At 37.3% G+C, this 14,041-nt stretch overlaps 1 protein-coding gene across 1 annotated transcript in view; it reads left to right on the forward strand.

The window, feature by feature from the left end:
- Positions 1 to 14,041, forward strand: part of adgrl3.1 (adhesion G protein-coupled receptor L3.1) — an 85,535-nt gene that overhangs the window by 53,799 nt on the left and 17,695 nt on the right. Inside the window, exons 10-14 of the mRNA XM_079462861.1 lie at positions 267 to 305; positions 4,264 to 4,447; positions 10,950 to 11,072; positions 11,169 to 11,374; positions 11,898 to 12,074. Of these exons, the coding sequence (XP_079318987.1) occupies positions 267 to 305; positions 4,264 to 4,447; positions 10,950 to 11,072; positions 11,169 to 11,374; positions 11,898 to 12,074 (729 nt within the window). The remainder of the gene's footprint in view (positions 1 to 266; positions 306 to 4,263; positions 4,448 to 10,949; positions 11,073 to 11,168; positions 11,375 to 11,897; positions 12,075 to 14,041) is intronic.

Consider the following 14,041-nt stretch of genomic DNA (forward strand, 5'->3'; position numbering starts at 1 on the left):
GCCTGGCAGAGATGCAGGAATGTTTTTTGTCTACAGTGTCAGTTTCATGAGAAGAAAGTTGTCATGGTGACTGCAACTGTATTGGATTAATTTAGTCCCTTAGGCTCTGATAACTCGTAATCTAATTAGGATTCCTTATTGTTTATTACTAAATGACTAGAATATCTCAGCTCATTAGGTTTGTTTCCTGGGCTCTGTAAGATTAGATGTGTGCTGGGGTTTTGTGTGTGTGGCTGATTGTAATGTTCTGATATTTTGTCTTTCAGCTTCAGAAGAGAGAGAGGTCATGCCGGTTCTTCATACAGGTAATTTGTTTCTCTGTGCATGTATATTCACAGATTTGCATGCCTGCTTTGTATTTTTTCTTTATCTTATTGAGTTTATTGTATTGTAAATTCTACAGAGTATCTTCATTTTCTTCATAAATGTTTAGACTTTTTCTTTCATTCTTTTCATTTACACGTAAATCGTCATTTGCCAACTCCTCTTCTCCTCTCTCTCCCACAAAGTTTTTCGTCATCTCTCCATTTAACGATCACTAAAAAACACATAAAGGCCAAACAGCTAACTTAAAATAAAATAATATATATATATATATATATATATAATTTCGTATAGTACATTCTGAGAAGTAATACCAAACATTTCACTACATGTCATACTGTGTTTGGTTGTGTATTGTATGTGCCCAATACTTTCATTTTGAACTTGAAACTTGAGAACGTAAAAATATATTTTAAAAACACTATAGTTTGACGTAAAATAATATAGGGTCGCTATTTGAAACACTTGCATTGTAAAACTGTCTAATATATTAGCCAAATTATGTTTGGCTGTAAATATAATAAAGTCTTTGTGTAAGGGGTTCAGTGTAGCTAAACTGGTAGAATGACAGTAGTCAGATTCATGGATTTAGGAAATTTATACCTTGAATGCACTGTCAATTGCTTTAGATAAAAGTGTCTGGGAAAATCCATATTGTACATGTAATGTAAATATGGCCTACACTGAGGGTGTCATAAATACAGTATCATTAACTTGATATGAAAACCATTGCATGCATGAGAGATCCTTCCAAATTCTGTGTTTGTGTATAGACTCGCAAATATTGTCAGTGCTTTTTTATTTAAGTTTCATATCAGTCCACAAAATCAACATAGATGGCAGAAATGCTGCTTTATACGCGCACGCCGGTATATCTGTCACAGCGGATGAATCATATTGGCTGTTTTTGTGTTCGCGCGTCCGTGCCCGCCGGCTGCATTTTTTTGCATTTATAAAAGCAGAGCATTTTTTCTCCTGAGAAAGCAGTGGTGATGTCAGCACTGGTCAGCAGTGTCACATCAGGCGACTGATAAACGCACACGGGCCGACAGACAGTGAAAAAAGCACAGAATAATGCCGATAAGCCTGAGAAAAGCTCTGAGGCGAAGTCAAAGTAAAAAGCATGAGAAGAACAGATTTAGAGGTAGAAAAGGACTGATGCATATCTCAGATTGAGCCAGTACGCTCAGTCAACCCTGCCAATACATGACAGATTTATACAGATTTTGATTCCATGAAATAATGGAGGTCTAAAAGTCCTGTTCCAATATTCTGTTTTCTGGCTTATATGATCTGTCGGGAGGATATTAGTCAAGCAAACTACAAATGATCTTGCTGATTGAGACGAGGAGCATTATGGGATTCCATGACAGGGTTCCAAAACTTTGGAGTGCAGATATCAAACCTGTAATTATGTACAGTCTGTCGGTCTTTATCGCAATATTGAAGAGGTTTAATATGATTGTATATTATAGCAAATAAGAAGATATTTTGAAGAATGTTGATAACTGAACAAAGACGGTACCCATTGACTTTCAATGGTTTTGTGTTCAGTTACCATCTTTCTTCAAAATATCTTCTTTTGTGTTCTGTAGTAGAAAGAAACTCGTATAGGTTTGAAATGACAAGAAGGGAGTAAATTATGACAGAATCACTTTAAGAAAAATAGTCCATTGTAACATAAAACAATTGGCATAACAACAAGACTTTGCTACATTTTTATGTATCCTACCTAAAGGAATAGTTCACCCAAAGGTGAAAATTCTGTCATCATTTATTTACCTTCCAGATCTTTCAAACCTGTATACATTTGGTTGTCATTCTAAACATAAAAAAATATATTTGGAAGAATGTTGTAACCTAACAGTTTTGGGACACTATTGACAACCATAGTAGGAAGATAAACTGTATGGTAGTGAATAGTGCCCCAGAACCTACTTTCGTCAAAATATCTGTCAAGGGTCTCTAAATGAAGACAGAAGTTTTATTTTTGGGTGAACTATTCCTTTAAAGCTGCAATCCGTCACTTTATTGGGTTAAAAAATAAACAAAAATCAGCTATTAAGACAGTACATTAACAATCCTTACCACAATTCACAACAGTAGCATTACACTAACGGTTTATAATTTTATACATTTTATAATTGTTATTTGAAACACACCTACATGTGTATGTAAATTAACCAGCAATGTTATGTTTCAAACACAGATGGCAATAGAGAGAGAAAAGTCACGTATTGCAGCTTTAAAAGTCCAATTTGCATTTTCCAGAGACTAGTTGGATAACAAAAAATGATCTTGTGTCTAGCTTTTTGTTTTTTTCAATCTATTTCCTATTTTTGGCTTGAACTCAGCTTCAAGTTTTCTATAAACCAATTTACGCTCGCATTAAATATTAAAATCAACACTGAAGCTATTACTCGCTTTGAGATGCAAGATTCTTGCATGTTTCCGTGTGAAGAGAGACATTTCATTAGCATCGGTGTGTTGCCATAGACAACATTCAAATGTACAGATTAGCTCAGTGCCGCTGTTAATCGGAATCAAGTATTCTTGAAAGCCATGTTATGAGGATTTTCAGTGGTCATCTAATATGTACTGCAGTGTGTGTGTATGTCTTTACGCTGGATTAGCTCCTCAGCTTCAAAGCTTTTCAGTTCTGCTCCATTTACCAAGTCTGTAGAGAGCGCCGCCTCTGTGTGTGTGTGTGTGTGTGTGCGCGCGCGCGCGAGAGAGAGCGAGAAAGTAAGAAGAGTTTTTTTTAAAGTCTCTTATCTCGCTCTGCAGTGTGAGCCACAAACACAGTCACACAGACGGACACATGTACGTTCTGTCTGACCTCTTGACACGCTCACTCAGAAGATTTCATGAACAGTTTTGTTAGAAAGTAAATAGAACTCTTTCTTCTTTCTTACCTTTTATCCCAGTCTCTCTCTCCCTCTCTCTCATAAAAGGGTCATTACTTTAGTGGTGTCAAACTGAATATACTCATCACTTCTTTAACATGCGCGCGCGCGCACACACACACACACACACACACACACGCTGCTCTACTGTAACTGGGGCAGAATGATTCAACCCAATGGCCAGATTAGCCCGCGGCAACCCAACAGACAAACGAGAAAACATCCCCGTGTCCATCCCTACGGATGAGTGCACTTCAGCGAGAGACATTAATTACATATCTCATAAGCACAGATATTACAAGCTTTCTATATGCTGAAAATGAAATGCTTAATAAAGCATTTTAATACCACAATATAATAATGCGAGGTTATGAATTTAAGGAACGGGATGTATTATTGTTAATAGAGATTTGACCCAAGTATTATTGTGCACGGTGACAAATACATTTGTGCTTCTTTATGAATATTAATGCAAACCATGTTTACAGTACAGTTTGAAGATTTAAAAAAATGAAAAACGCAATTGTAATGTGAACTATGATGGTGTTTTATACCCGGCAATCTTTTTAATAAACTACCTCCAAAGTTTCATTTGTATATCAAGGTTGAGGTTTTAATATTCCTGTGATAATATTCACAGGCAAATTTAAATCTTAATATCGCACTTTTTTTAAATACCCGCCGCACGGCAGAGACATTTAATTTTCCTATACAGTGTTCTTATAGACCCATAAATTACCTCTCGCCTTGTGAAAACTCGATGGCGTTTTTGCACGTATGTGTGTGTGCGTGACAGCGTCTTTCATACAGCGTTTCATGCTCTCCGTGGATCTCTCCTCAGTTTGACAGGTTTATATTCCGGTATTGAGACAGACACCATGGCTGTGTAGATGTGTATAGAAATGCTTTATGGAGGTGGTGGGCTCTTTGGGAAATCTGTCCTTATTGTGAGGTTCAAATGTCAGAATGTGAGTGTGTGCGTGTGTTCAGAGGTCTTCTCCGACATGGCTGACATCTTCTTCATCTTGTGCAGGCCATGGTGGAGACTGTGAATAACCTGCTGCAGCCGCAGTCCCAGGCGGCGTGGAGAGAGCTGTCTGTGGTCGAGCAGCTGCGTTGTGCAACCATGCTGTTAGACACGGTGGAGACGGGAGCTTTCATGCTGGCAGACAACCTCCTCAAAACAGACACTATACAGGAGAGCACAGACAACATCCGTGAGTTTTTGAGCCTGCACGCACACGCTGAACGTTCACACAGAGTATGCGCATTTTCACAGATTTGACGTCATGTGCTCATCTCCTGTCACTAGGTGACCGATAACAAGTTTAACAGCAGATGGATGAAAACATGTTTCATGTTAGTGAAGGTGTTTGTTTCCTTGTGCAGACACGAAATCTCTGACACCGATTTGTGATTGGATAAAAAACAGAGAATAACTATATGGCGCAGGCTGGTTGGACAGTGTTTGTTGTATTTACAGTATGCAGTGAAAAATATTTAAATATAGTAAGATGTTTTCTTGACATATTTGTGTGGTAAACAGTCCTTTTATCTCATTACGTTTAATTCTGACTTTGGCCTTGTTAAGTATTAGTGCAATTCTAGAGAGAAAATCTTAATCTGGAGAAAAAAATGTAATGCATCGATTACTGAATTTAACGATCAATAATAACAACTATTCTTTGCATATGATCACAATACCTGGTGACTTGTTTTCGTCAACATTCCACTAAGCTGCACATTCCTCCTGAGGTTGTTTGCGTCTTTACCATATTTTTGAAAAAGATAACAAATCATACCAAATTGTCAAATGACTGTCAGAGCAAATATTTGCAGCGCAAATGTAAAAAACCTTTTATTTGTTAAAAAATTAAGAAAAAAAACGAATTCGAAGATGGTTCAGTGAATCTCTGCGTGAGATCTGATGCATACAAAACACATGATCACATTAGAGATACACAGCGGGGTAGCTTTCACACACACGCATTGAGTGTGTTCAAGCCAGATGAAAAAAACTGTGTAAGAAACACAGTAAAAGTCTGCATGGGGGGTCTGTGACTAAAGCAAAGGAAATCATGCCCTGTATTATGAAAGAAGACAGAGGCGGTCAACATTTATTAAGGGCTGACACATATACACACATATTCACAGAAAGTCATTTTTTCTTCAGAGTGGGATCAATGCGACCTTCGAACGTGACATTTAAAACCTATTCCGTGTTAATTGTTGAATGCTGGTTACAGCTATTGAACTGAATGAATGAGCATGCTAGAAACTCTGACAACAGACATACGTTATTGTCTTATTATTGTAAAGTAAACTTTTAGTCATTTTAAATGATAAATCGGAGTTCACTCTTTGTACTGTATGTGACATTTACGGGCAGGAATATCGAGAATAAGCATGCAAAAAAATGCTATTACAGTAAATAATGTTACAACTGTAATATTGTAAGAAAACTCAAATTAAATTCGTCTTTTATAGTTGACCAAGACCGCATAAAAACCCTGTTAAATATCTTTTAAAGACTTTATGCCATGAGCTGAACAAATTCTGCCGAGTCCAACGGCTAGTTGTGTTGTTCTCTGGTGTTTGCCATCTGGCACAGGATCTGAGCACATTAAGACAATGCTGCTGAATCATAAATGCCCTGGAGATGCCAAAACGATGCTCCTCTCAATTTACTGCTAAATGTAGCTGCAATGGCACATTCGTAGCACATTTCATTGTCAACGAATATTGCAGCTATAACTTGAAATGTTAACTTTATTATGAGTGGTGCAGTAACATCACCAAAATGTTATATCTGCTTATGTTTTATAAGGAATGAAAAAGATAACACACTGAAAATATTTACATTTACATTTAGTCATGTAGCAGACGCTTTTATCCAAAGTGAGTTCAGTTCAGGGAGCGATAAGGGATATGTCATACAGGAGCAATAATACAATAGGTGCTAATACAAAGTTAGCAGGGTTCTTGATGGGGTGTAAGGGTGTAGTGTGAAAGTATGCAGGTGCAGATCCAGGTGATAGTGCTGTAGGCAAACATCAGGGACTTGAATCTGATCCGGGCTTCAACCGGTAGTCAGTGGAGAGAGTTGAACAGGGGTGTCACATCATGAGCCCTCTTGGGCTGTTGGAAGATGAGGCGTGCTGCTGCGTTTTGAACCAGCCGGAGTGGTTTGATAGCCTTTGCAGGTAGACCAGCAGGGAGAGCATTGCTGTAAATTATAGTGTTTCTGGCTGATCCAGAAGAACCTAATGTTTCAGTTTCTTAACACTGCGCAAATGTGTTATAACTAAACCAAAATGTAAAACAAATGAAACGAAGAATAAATTCTTTTTAACTTTTTCTGAATTTTTATATTATAGATATGTGTCTAGGTAAATATATTATTATTGTTTCATTCTGTGAATTGCTGACTGTTTTTCTCCCAAATTACAAATAAAAATATTGTTTCTATTTGCATTTATTTGCAGAAAGTGAAAACTGGAGAAACAGGTCAAAACATCAGAAATGATGCCGGTTTGCAGGCCTCAAATATAAATTCATATTCCTTTTCTAGCAATACAACAGTTATATTTGTATTGTGTATTTGGGAAACGTTCAAAAATAATTTTATATGTGATTATCTCCATTTTTATCACAGTTTTCATGTGTCTTGTCCTGCTGTCAGTTTTTCACATTGCGTGTGGATGACTTTGTCACACCTGAGGTTTGATTTTGTTGAAATGCAACAAACACTGGACTGGAATGGCCACAATACATCTAGAAATGCTAAGAATTTTTCTGTGGCCGTATATGTAAGACGAAAAAAAAGAAACTGCAAGTGCTTTTGGACCAGTGTTTACATCTTACAAAGTGATCTATATAAGATTAGTCATTAAAAAAAATACAAACAAAAACATTTTGAGCATTTTAAACTATTCGAAACTATCTAAAACCAAAAACAATAACGATTTCTACATTATACATTTCTTATACTACAATAGCCCAGTCTCTCTCAATTTTCTATAAAACTAAATGCATAAAGTCCATAAATAAAAAAACACTTGCTTTGTCATTGAAACAGAGATCTCTCTCACATCCCTGTGCCTACTCACTCACACTGTGCTGAAATTACAGCGATGCAACAATCACTCCAAACAATGAACTAACGCACACACTGACACAAAGACAGCAATGTTTATGGCAGACAGAGGGAGAGAGAGACACAGTGAAGGGGTGGAGAAAAAAGAAAGCGAGGAAGTCAGTGGCGAAGATGGGAAACGTAATAAGGGAAGACATCCGACCAGAAGGAAGAACAATAGAGAGGAGTCAGAATCAACAGGATGTTACCAGAGACAGGGCGAGAGAGCGAGACGGACATGTAGCCTGAACTAACCGACTAAAAATGAGAAGATGAAGGGAAGAGAACAAATGAGTGAGAACACAATAATAGAAAAGAGAAAGGTGGTTGTGGTGGTGGTGGGGGGGTGCTTAGGGATCCATGCTAACGGCTCTATTCTGCTCCAGCGCTTTCACAGAGCAAATAGGGGAATTTATCGTTCCTGGCAAACAATTTATCCGCTATTCCACCACTCAAGGCCAGTTCACATGCATCTCGTTTGAGAGAAATAGCTCTCTGTGGGATTGCCCTCTAGCCTCGCTCCCCCCTCCACCTCTCTCTGCATTGTTCATCATTCATGGTGGATTTTTTTCCCGTTTTTTGGCATCTGAATGTCTGCCGTAGTCTTTCGGCCTTGGTGTTTTTACAGGGCTGTTTTGGTGGCGTCAAAAAACATCCCCCACATGTCTGTGCCATTCTTACATGTTCGAGCTCCCTCCAATTTTCCGACCGAGTGCAATTTCCAGGCAATTCCCTCTAAAATGTAATCTTTTGATACACTTGTTTCAAACAATGATTTTCTTGGTCAATCCCATCGAGTCACCTGTACGACATTTTGTTCAAGTCAAACAAACAAAAATAGGCTATATTTAAGTGATAGTTCACCCCCAAATGAAGATTATGTCGTCTCTTACTCATACTCTTGTCATTTAAAACCTGTATGACTTTCTTTCTTCCGTAGAACACAAAAGAAGATATTTTGAAAAACGTTGGTAACCAAACTGCACTATTCACTTCTATTGCTTGGACAAAACCAATTCAAGTCAATGGGGGCCAGTTAATAACAATCTTCAAAATATCTTATTTTGTCTTCTGTGGAACAAAGAAATTTGTGCAGGTCTGAAATGACACAAGGGTAAGTAAATGGTGAGAGAATTAAAATTTTTGGGTGAACTATCATTTTAACAAGATGATATGCCGCAATGCCATTACAAAGAAGGGCTGGGAATGCAATGATCAACAAGGTGATTTTTTTTTCTCAGTTTAAATTTTTTATCGGATTTATGCTATTTAATTCAGATTTTTGTTAGCGAATATAGAAATATCTGCTTGTTGACTTGCTGTGATGTAAATAGCTGCCCGGAGGTGTAGCAAATATTGTGACTTCCGTATAACCCAAAATCCATCAAAAGGTCAAAGCTGCTTTTTCTGTACTTAATGGAACGCATGTGAATCAGTAAATTTGAGATTTAGTCTCAAATTTGCTTCGTTTATTATCAAAATAAACAAACGAGTTGAACCTGAGGGTCTTGCTAATCTCCAACCGCTAGGCTAACATGTTGAATAAACATTAAAATAATAAACCAAACTACGCTGACACAGAATAAACCAATAACTCTTATGCAAGCGAACGTATTTGATGTTTTAAGTCTTTTACGTAACACTTAATCAAGAAATGAAAATGCAGAACTTCATAGAAAATCCTATTTTGCATATAGAAACCTTTCAGTAAAAAATGTTTCTTTCTTTATCATTATATTCTCCGTTTTGATCTTCAATCTCAAATCTTAGCCGAAAGCTAATCTTAATCTCACAGATGAAATCTCCCACCATTATCAGTTTATTCAAATGAGAAATTTCCCTTCCCACAGTCTTTCTCACTCTCTCTCTCTCTCTCTCTCTCTCTCTCTCTCTCTCTCTTTCCTTCCCTTCGTTTTTACATCTCTCTTTATGCTATGAGCTATCCTTGTTAAATGAAGGTGTTGACTAAAGTGTTTACAGAGCAGAGATGTTAAAAATAGCTTTTTCAAGACAGAATGTGGATATTGGCATATTAAGGTGACAAAAGACGCTGTCTACATATAAAGCTAATCTCTTTAAGAGGGAAAACCAGTGGAGAGATCAAAATAACTTCTCTGGTTTGAAATTGTGTGTTTCCGTGTGGGGTTGTCTGTGAAGCTTCAGCTAATTAGGTTAGCACAGTGTGAGCACCCCTGCAGTCTATATGTGCGTGTGTGTGTCTGCTTTGAAGGCTCCATATCGGCTTGAAGTGTTTTATATAACTGGGCCGTAGTGTTCCTTATGGATTTTCCTCTATTTTTCACTCGCATCTTACACACCCTGCATCCCTCTGATCATTACCCTTGGGGATGCGAGTTTATTCCTTGAGGTTGTGTGTGTGTGTGTGTGTGTGTGTGTGTGTGTGTTTGTCTGTTCTCATATGAGCATCTGGTGATGTATGTATTGTATACTGGCATTGTTTACTACTTTCTAACCGGTAATCCATGGAGCATTCATCTTGAAATCACATCTGTCACAACTCAGACTTTAGTTAGTCAGTATATTAGTATTTACAATGAATTGTACAATATGTTCAAGTACGTCACATCGAGACCTACTGTACATATGAAATTTGCACCATCTGACTATGATAATTAGACGGCATCTCAGGACCATCAGTTTGACGATTGCGTAGCTATGGTGTAATGTAGTTTGTAAATAAATTACTTTAATGATCACAGGAAACGATCATGCCTTAAATACGGTCAGAAGGGTGTAAATAATTTGTCTTTAATAAGGTTTTTATCTGCTTTGAATGTAGCCGCAATCTGTATTTCATTAAATGGACACATGAGCGCACAGCCGTATTTTTCCGTGCTTTATATTGCAGACCTGTCTGTAGCTAGGCCTGGAGACCACCCGCAGATATGAAGGAAAAGATTTTAATAAAACTCACAGACATGTGCTCACACACACAGATTCGGATATGATTTAAGGATGTATAACTTCATAACAGTCCTGTTGTATAACTCATCACCTTTCCCCAGGGAACCACAGACATAACACGCTGAGGTGATATATCACGCATACATGCGTTTTCATGTCTCAAAGTGAATTTATAAAGCTGTTTAGCCGGCCCAAGGTGTCTTTCATCTCACACCTATAAATAAGCATCGTTCACAATGCTACGTCTTAAGCACATACAATGTGCAATGAAAAGATTATAAATTATGTTTCATATATTTATGGGTTTATAAACAAGCTCTGATTCTTTTGTTACCTTTCATGTAATTTTTCTTTAATTTGTTTGTCAAGAGAGTGAAAAAACATTTATTTATTTATTCTTAAATATATTATATTGAGGAATGTGTTTTAATATTTCCAGATTTGATGTATGTAGTGTCTCAAAGATTACAACTCTTTATATAACTTGAAATGGTTGTTTTACTGCCATCAGTAGCGCATGCCAATAATATTATATAGAACATGAACGAGAATTGAAGCAAATATGATGTATGACTGCTTCATGCTTATGGGACAGGCGTAATTCCACTCCAGTGTGATAGGGGGCAGCGTCTTATTGTGGGCACATCTATATTTTGCAGAGCTCGAGGTGGCACGTCTAAGTACAGATGGCAGTCTGGCTGATCTGAGCTTCCCTCAATCTGGACTAACCGGCAACTCCATCCATCTCTCAGCAAACACTCTCAAACAACAAGGACGCAACGGTAATCTCTCAATGTCCGCCCGCCTCTGTCTCTGAAGTGTCTTTAGCACTTTAAAGGCTGACCTGTCTTCTGTGTTGACCCATTCCTGTTCTGCAGGTGAGATTCGCATGGCGCTGGTCCTCTATAAGAACCTGGGCCAGTACCTATCCACAGAGAACGCTAGCGTGAGGCTGGGCAGTGACACGGCCTATCCCAATTATTCCCTAATAGTCAACTCACCTGTCATTACTGCAGCCATTAATAAAGACAGCAACAAGGTGTACCTGTCTGAACCTGTGGTGTTCACTGTCAAACACATTCAGGTATTATAAAGATTTGCAACTTTTCACTCTCATTTTAAGTTCAATAAAAATATTTAATTGAATGTAAAATTATGTAACTTGGCTTGGTCAAGGGACTAACCCTTTTATAATGTCTGACCCACTCAAAATAGTTTTTTTTCTAAGGAATTGCGCTGGGTTTGTCACGGTACACAATTTTCAGTAGTCAAAACCAGTCAAATTTTGTGATTCTTTTCAATACCAGATATTTTAATACTCAAGCAAGAACGAATGTGCTATTAAAGACGCCCTTGTTGACAAATTGAAAAATGTATTGAATATTAACAAATTAAATAAATATGGTGGCATGTAGCCTTCAAGTTTCTACCAACTATGTAAATCTGCTTCATGTTTTTAACTAATTATTGAAACCATGTCATTACATTTTTAAATCCAAATTTGATTTTAAAATCATTTAATGGTGCCGTTTGACATCTTTTTTTTTTCTGTGTGAGTGTACATGCATCACTCTAATAGAGTTTATAATACTATGCTCTTATTCCAGCAGTCAGGGGAGAACTTCAATCCAAACTGCTCCTTCTGGAGTTACTCCAAACGCACCATGACAGGATACTGGTCCACTCAGGACTGCAGGCTACTGGGAACAAACCGCACACACACCACGTGCTCCTGTACACACCTCACCAACTTTGCAGTGCTCATGGCCCACGTGGAGGTTAAGGTAAATCTAATACTATAACTCAATAACAGTGTGCTATCCAAAGATGAATTTAAAGGAATAGTTCAATGGAAAATGAAAATTACCCCTTTATTTACTCACAATCATTCCATCGTAGATGTATGTGACTTACTGTAGCTTTGTAATGCCTCTATCCATCATGCAGGAGGTTCATATCTTCTTAAGTAAAACGATGCGTTTGTCGGAAATAAGTAATGTTTTGAGTTTATTAAGCAATTGTTGCATCTTATAAATCTAAATGGAAAATAACAGACAGCCTTTCTTGTTAACCCTTATCATAATAAAATTATGCTCGAAGTTCATTTTTAAACTATAAGTTAAGTTCAGTGTATTTATGTAGTAGGTATACTAATATCAAGTATACTTGAAAGTGTACTATTTGAATTCCGCTTGGGACAATTAAGATCATTTCATTTGTACTGCAACCCTACTCCCAAATCTTGTTGGTATACTGATAAATTACAAGTTCAATACTTTTAGCACATTTAATCTATAAAAGTACACTTTGAAGTTTACTCCCAGTAAACTATTATTTAAGTAGTTTTTATACTGCAAGTATACTTGTAGGTTTTCTTTAAAGGAGTCGTTCACCATAAAATTCTAATTTCATAATAATTCACTCACGTCATACAATCTGTCTGTGTGTTTATTTCTTCGGTTGAAAACAAATTGAGGCTTTTGAGGAAAGGTTTCCTGGGTTCTTATCCATATAATGCACTTAAACGGGGGGGCTGTTGGTTAAGGTCCAAATTTCAGTTTCCTCACAGCTTCAAAAGGCTCTACACGACACCAGCTGATGAATAAGGGTGTTGTCTAGCGAAACTATTCGTCATTTTCTAATAAAATAGAAAAATTATATACTTTTTAAACATAAATATATGGCATGCTCCGCCTCGGAGTGCCTCCATGTAGCGCGCCCACGAGTTCACGTACTCTGTATGTTGGAAAGGTCACGGCACTCTGTGAAAAGGAAACTTGGCACTCGGTGGGTTAAGTGTCTCAAGTTGGTTGCTATAGTGTTGCTAAGGGGTTCTGTATCATTGCAAAGGTGTTGCAAGGTGGTTGCTAGGGTGCTCTAAATGATTGCTAGGATATGGCTCGATAGCTTCACAAAGATCCTGTCTATGGGATTTTTTTCCTGCCAGACGAACATCATATGCACAATCACGTATAAAACTCATAGCACGCCTCTCCTCAGTAATCCGCTCAATTTTCCTTCTGCACTGTTTGCCATAGACCTATAAAGGATAAATCCTGCACTGTGCAGGACAAGTTATGTACCGAAGTTTTGTCCAGAAAAAAAAAGAATAATAAGAAGAGCACCACAAACTTGGTGAAAAATGTATTTGCCACTCAAGCAAAATAATAAACACAAGTACAAGGCTTGTACTACATGGCAAGTATACTAAGAAGTATACATGCGTATGCATCTCAATCAAAAGATTAGGTACAAGTATAGGCCAAATATACTTAAACTAAAGAAGTAAACTAATGGCACAAAGTCTAACTTTAACCCTTACTTGGGGTACCCCAAAACACCAAGTACCAAAACATGAGAACCAATGAAAATCGACCAAATTGTGGTGTTATTTAAGTTATTTAGCATTATAAAAGGAGCTATCAAGCGATCTTAAAAAACAGTCAAAGCAATACTTAAATTTCCACCTAGAACATAAAATAGCCTGTAGGCCTACAACTCTTACTGTAAGTAATTTGATGGCTAACAAAATAATAACAAAACAACAAAAATGATTTTGATTGTTAACTAACCATACTACTTTAACCATACCTTTAAAGTGATGGGAAACCGGTTAAGATGTTAAATTATGTTGCAAAACACTATAATTTAGGGATACAATTCTGTGTCCAATGAAAACACAAGTTGATTTGCAATGCCTGGTGAATTGGCGGTCATTGAATTTAGTTCTATATGCTCCTCGCAGGAGAAA

Source organism: Barbatula barbatula (genome assembly GCF_947034865.1).
Source record: "Barbatula barbatula genome assembly, chromosome: 8".
NCBI classification, from domain to species: Eukaryota; Metazoa; Chordata; class Actinopteri; order Cypriniformes; family Nemacheilidae; genus Barbatula; species Barbatula barbatula.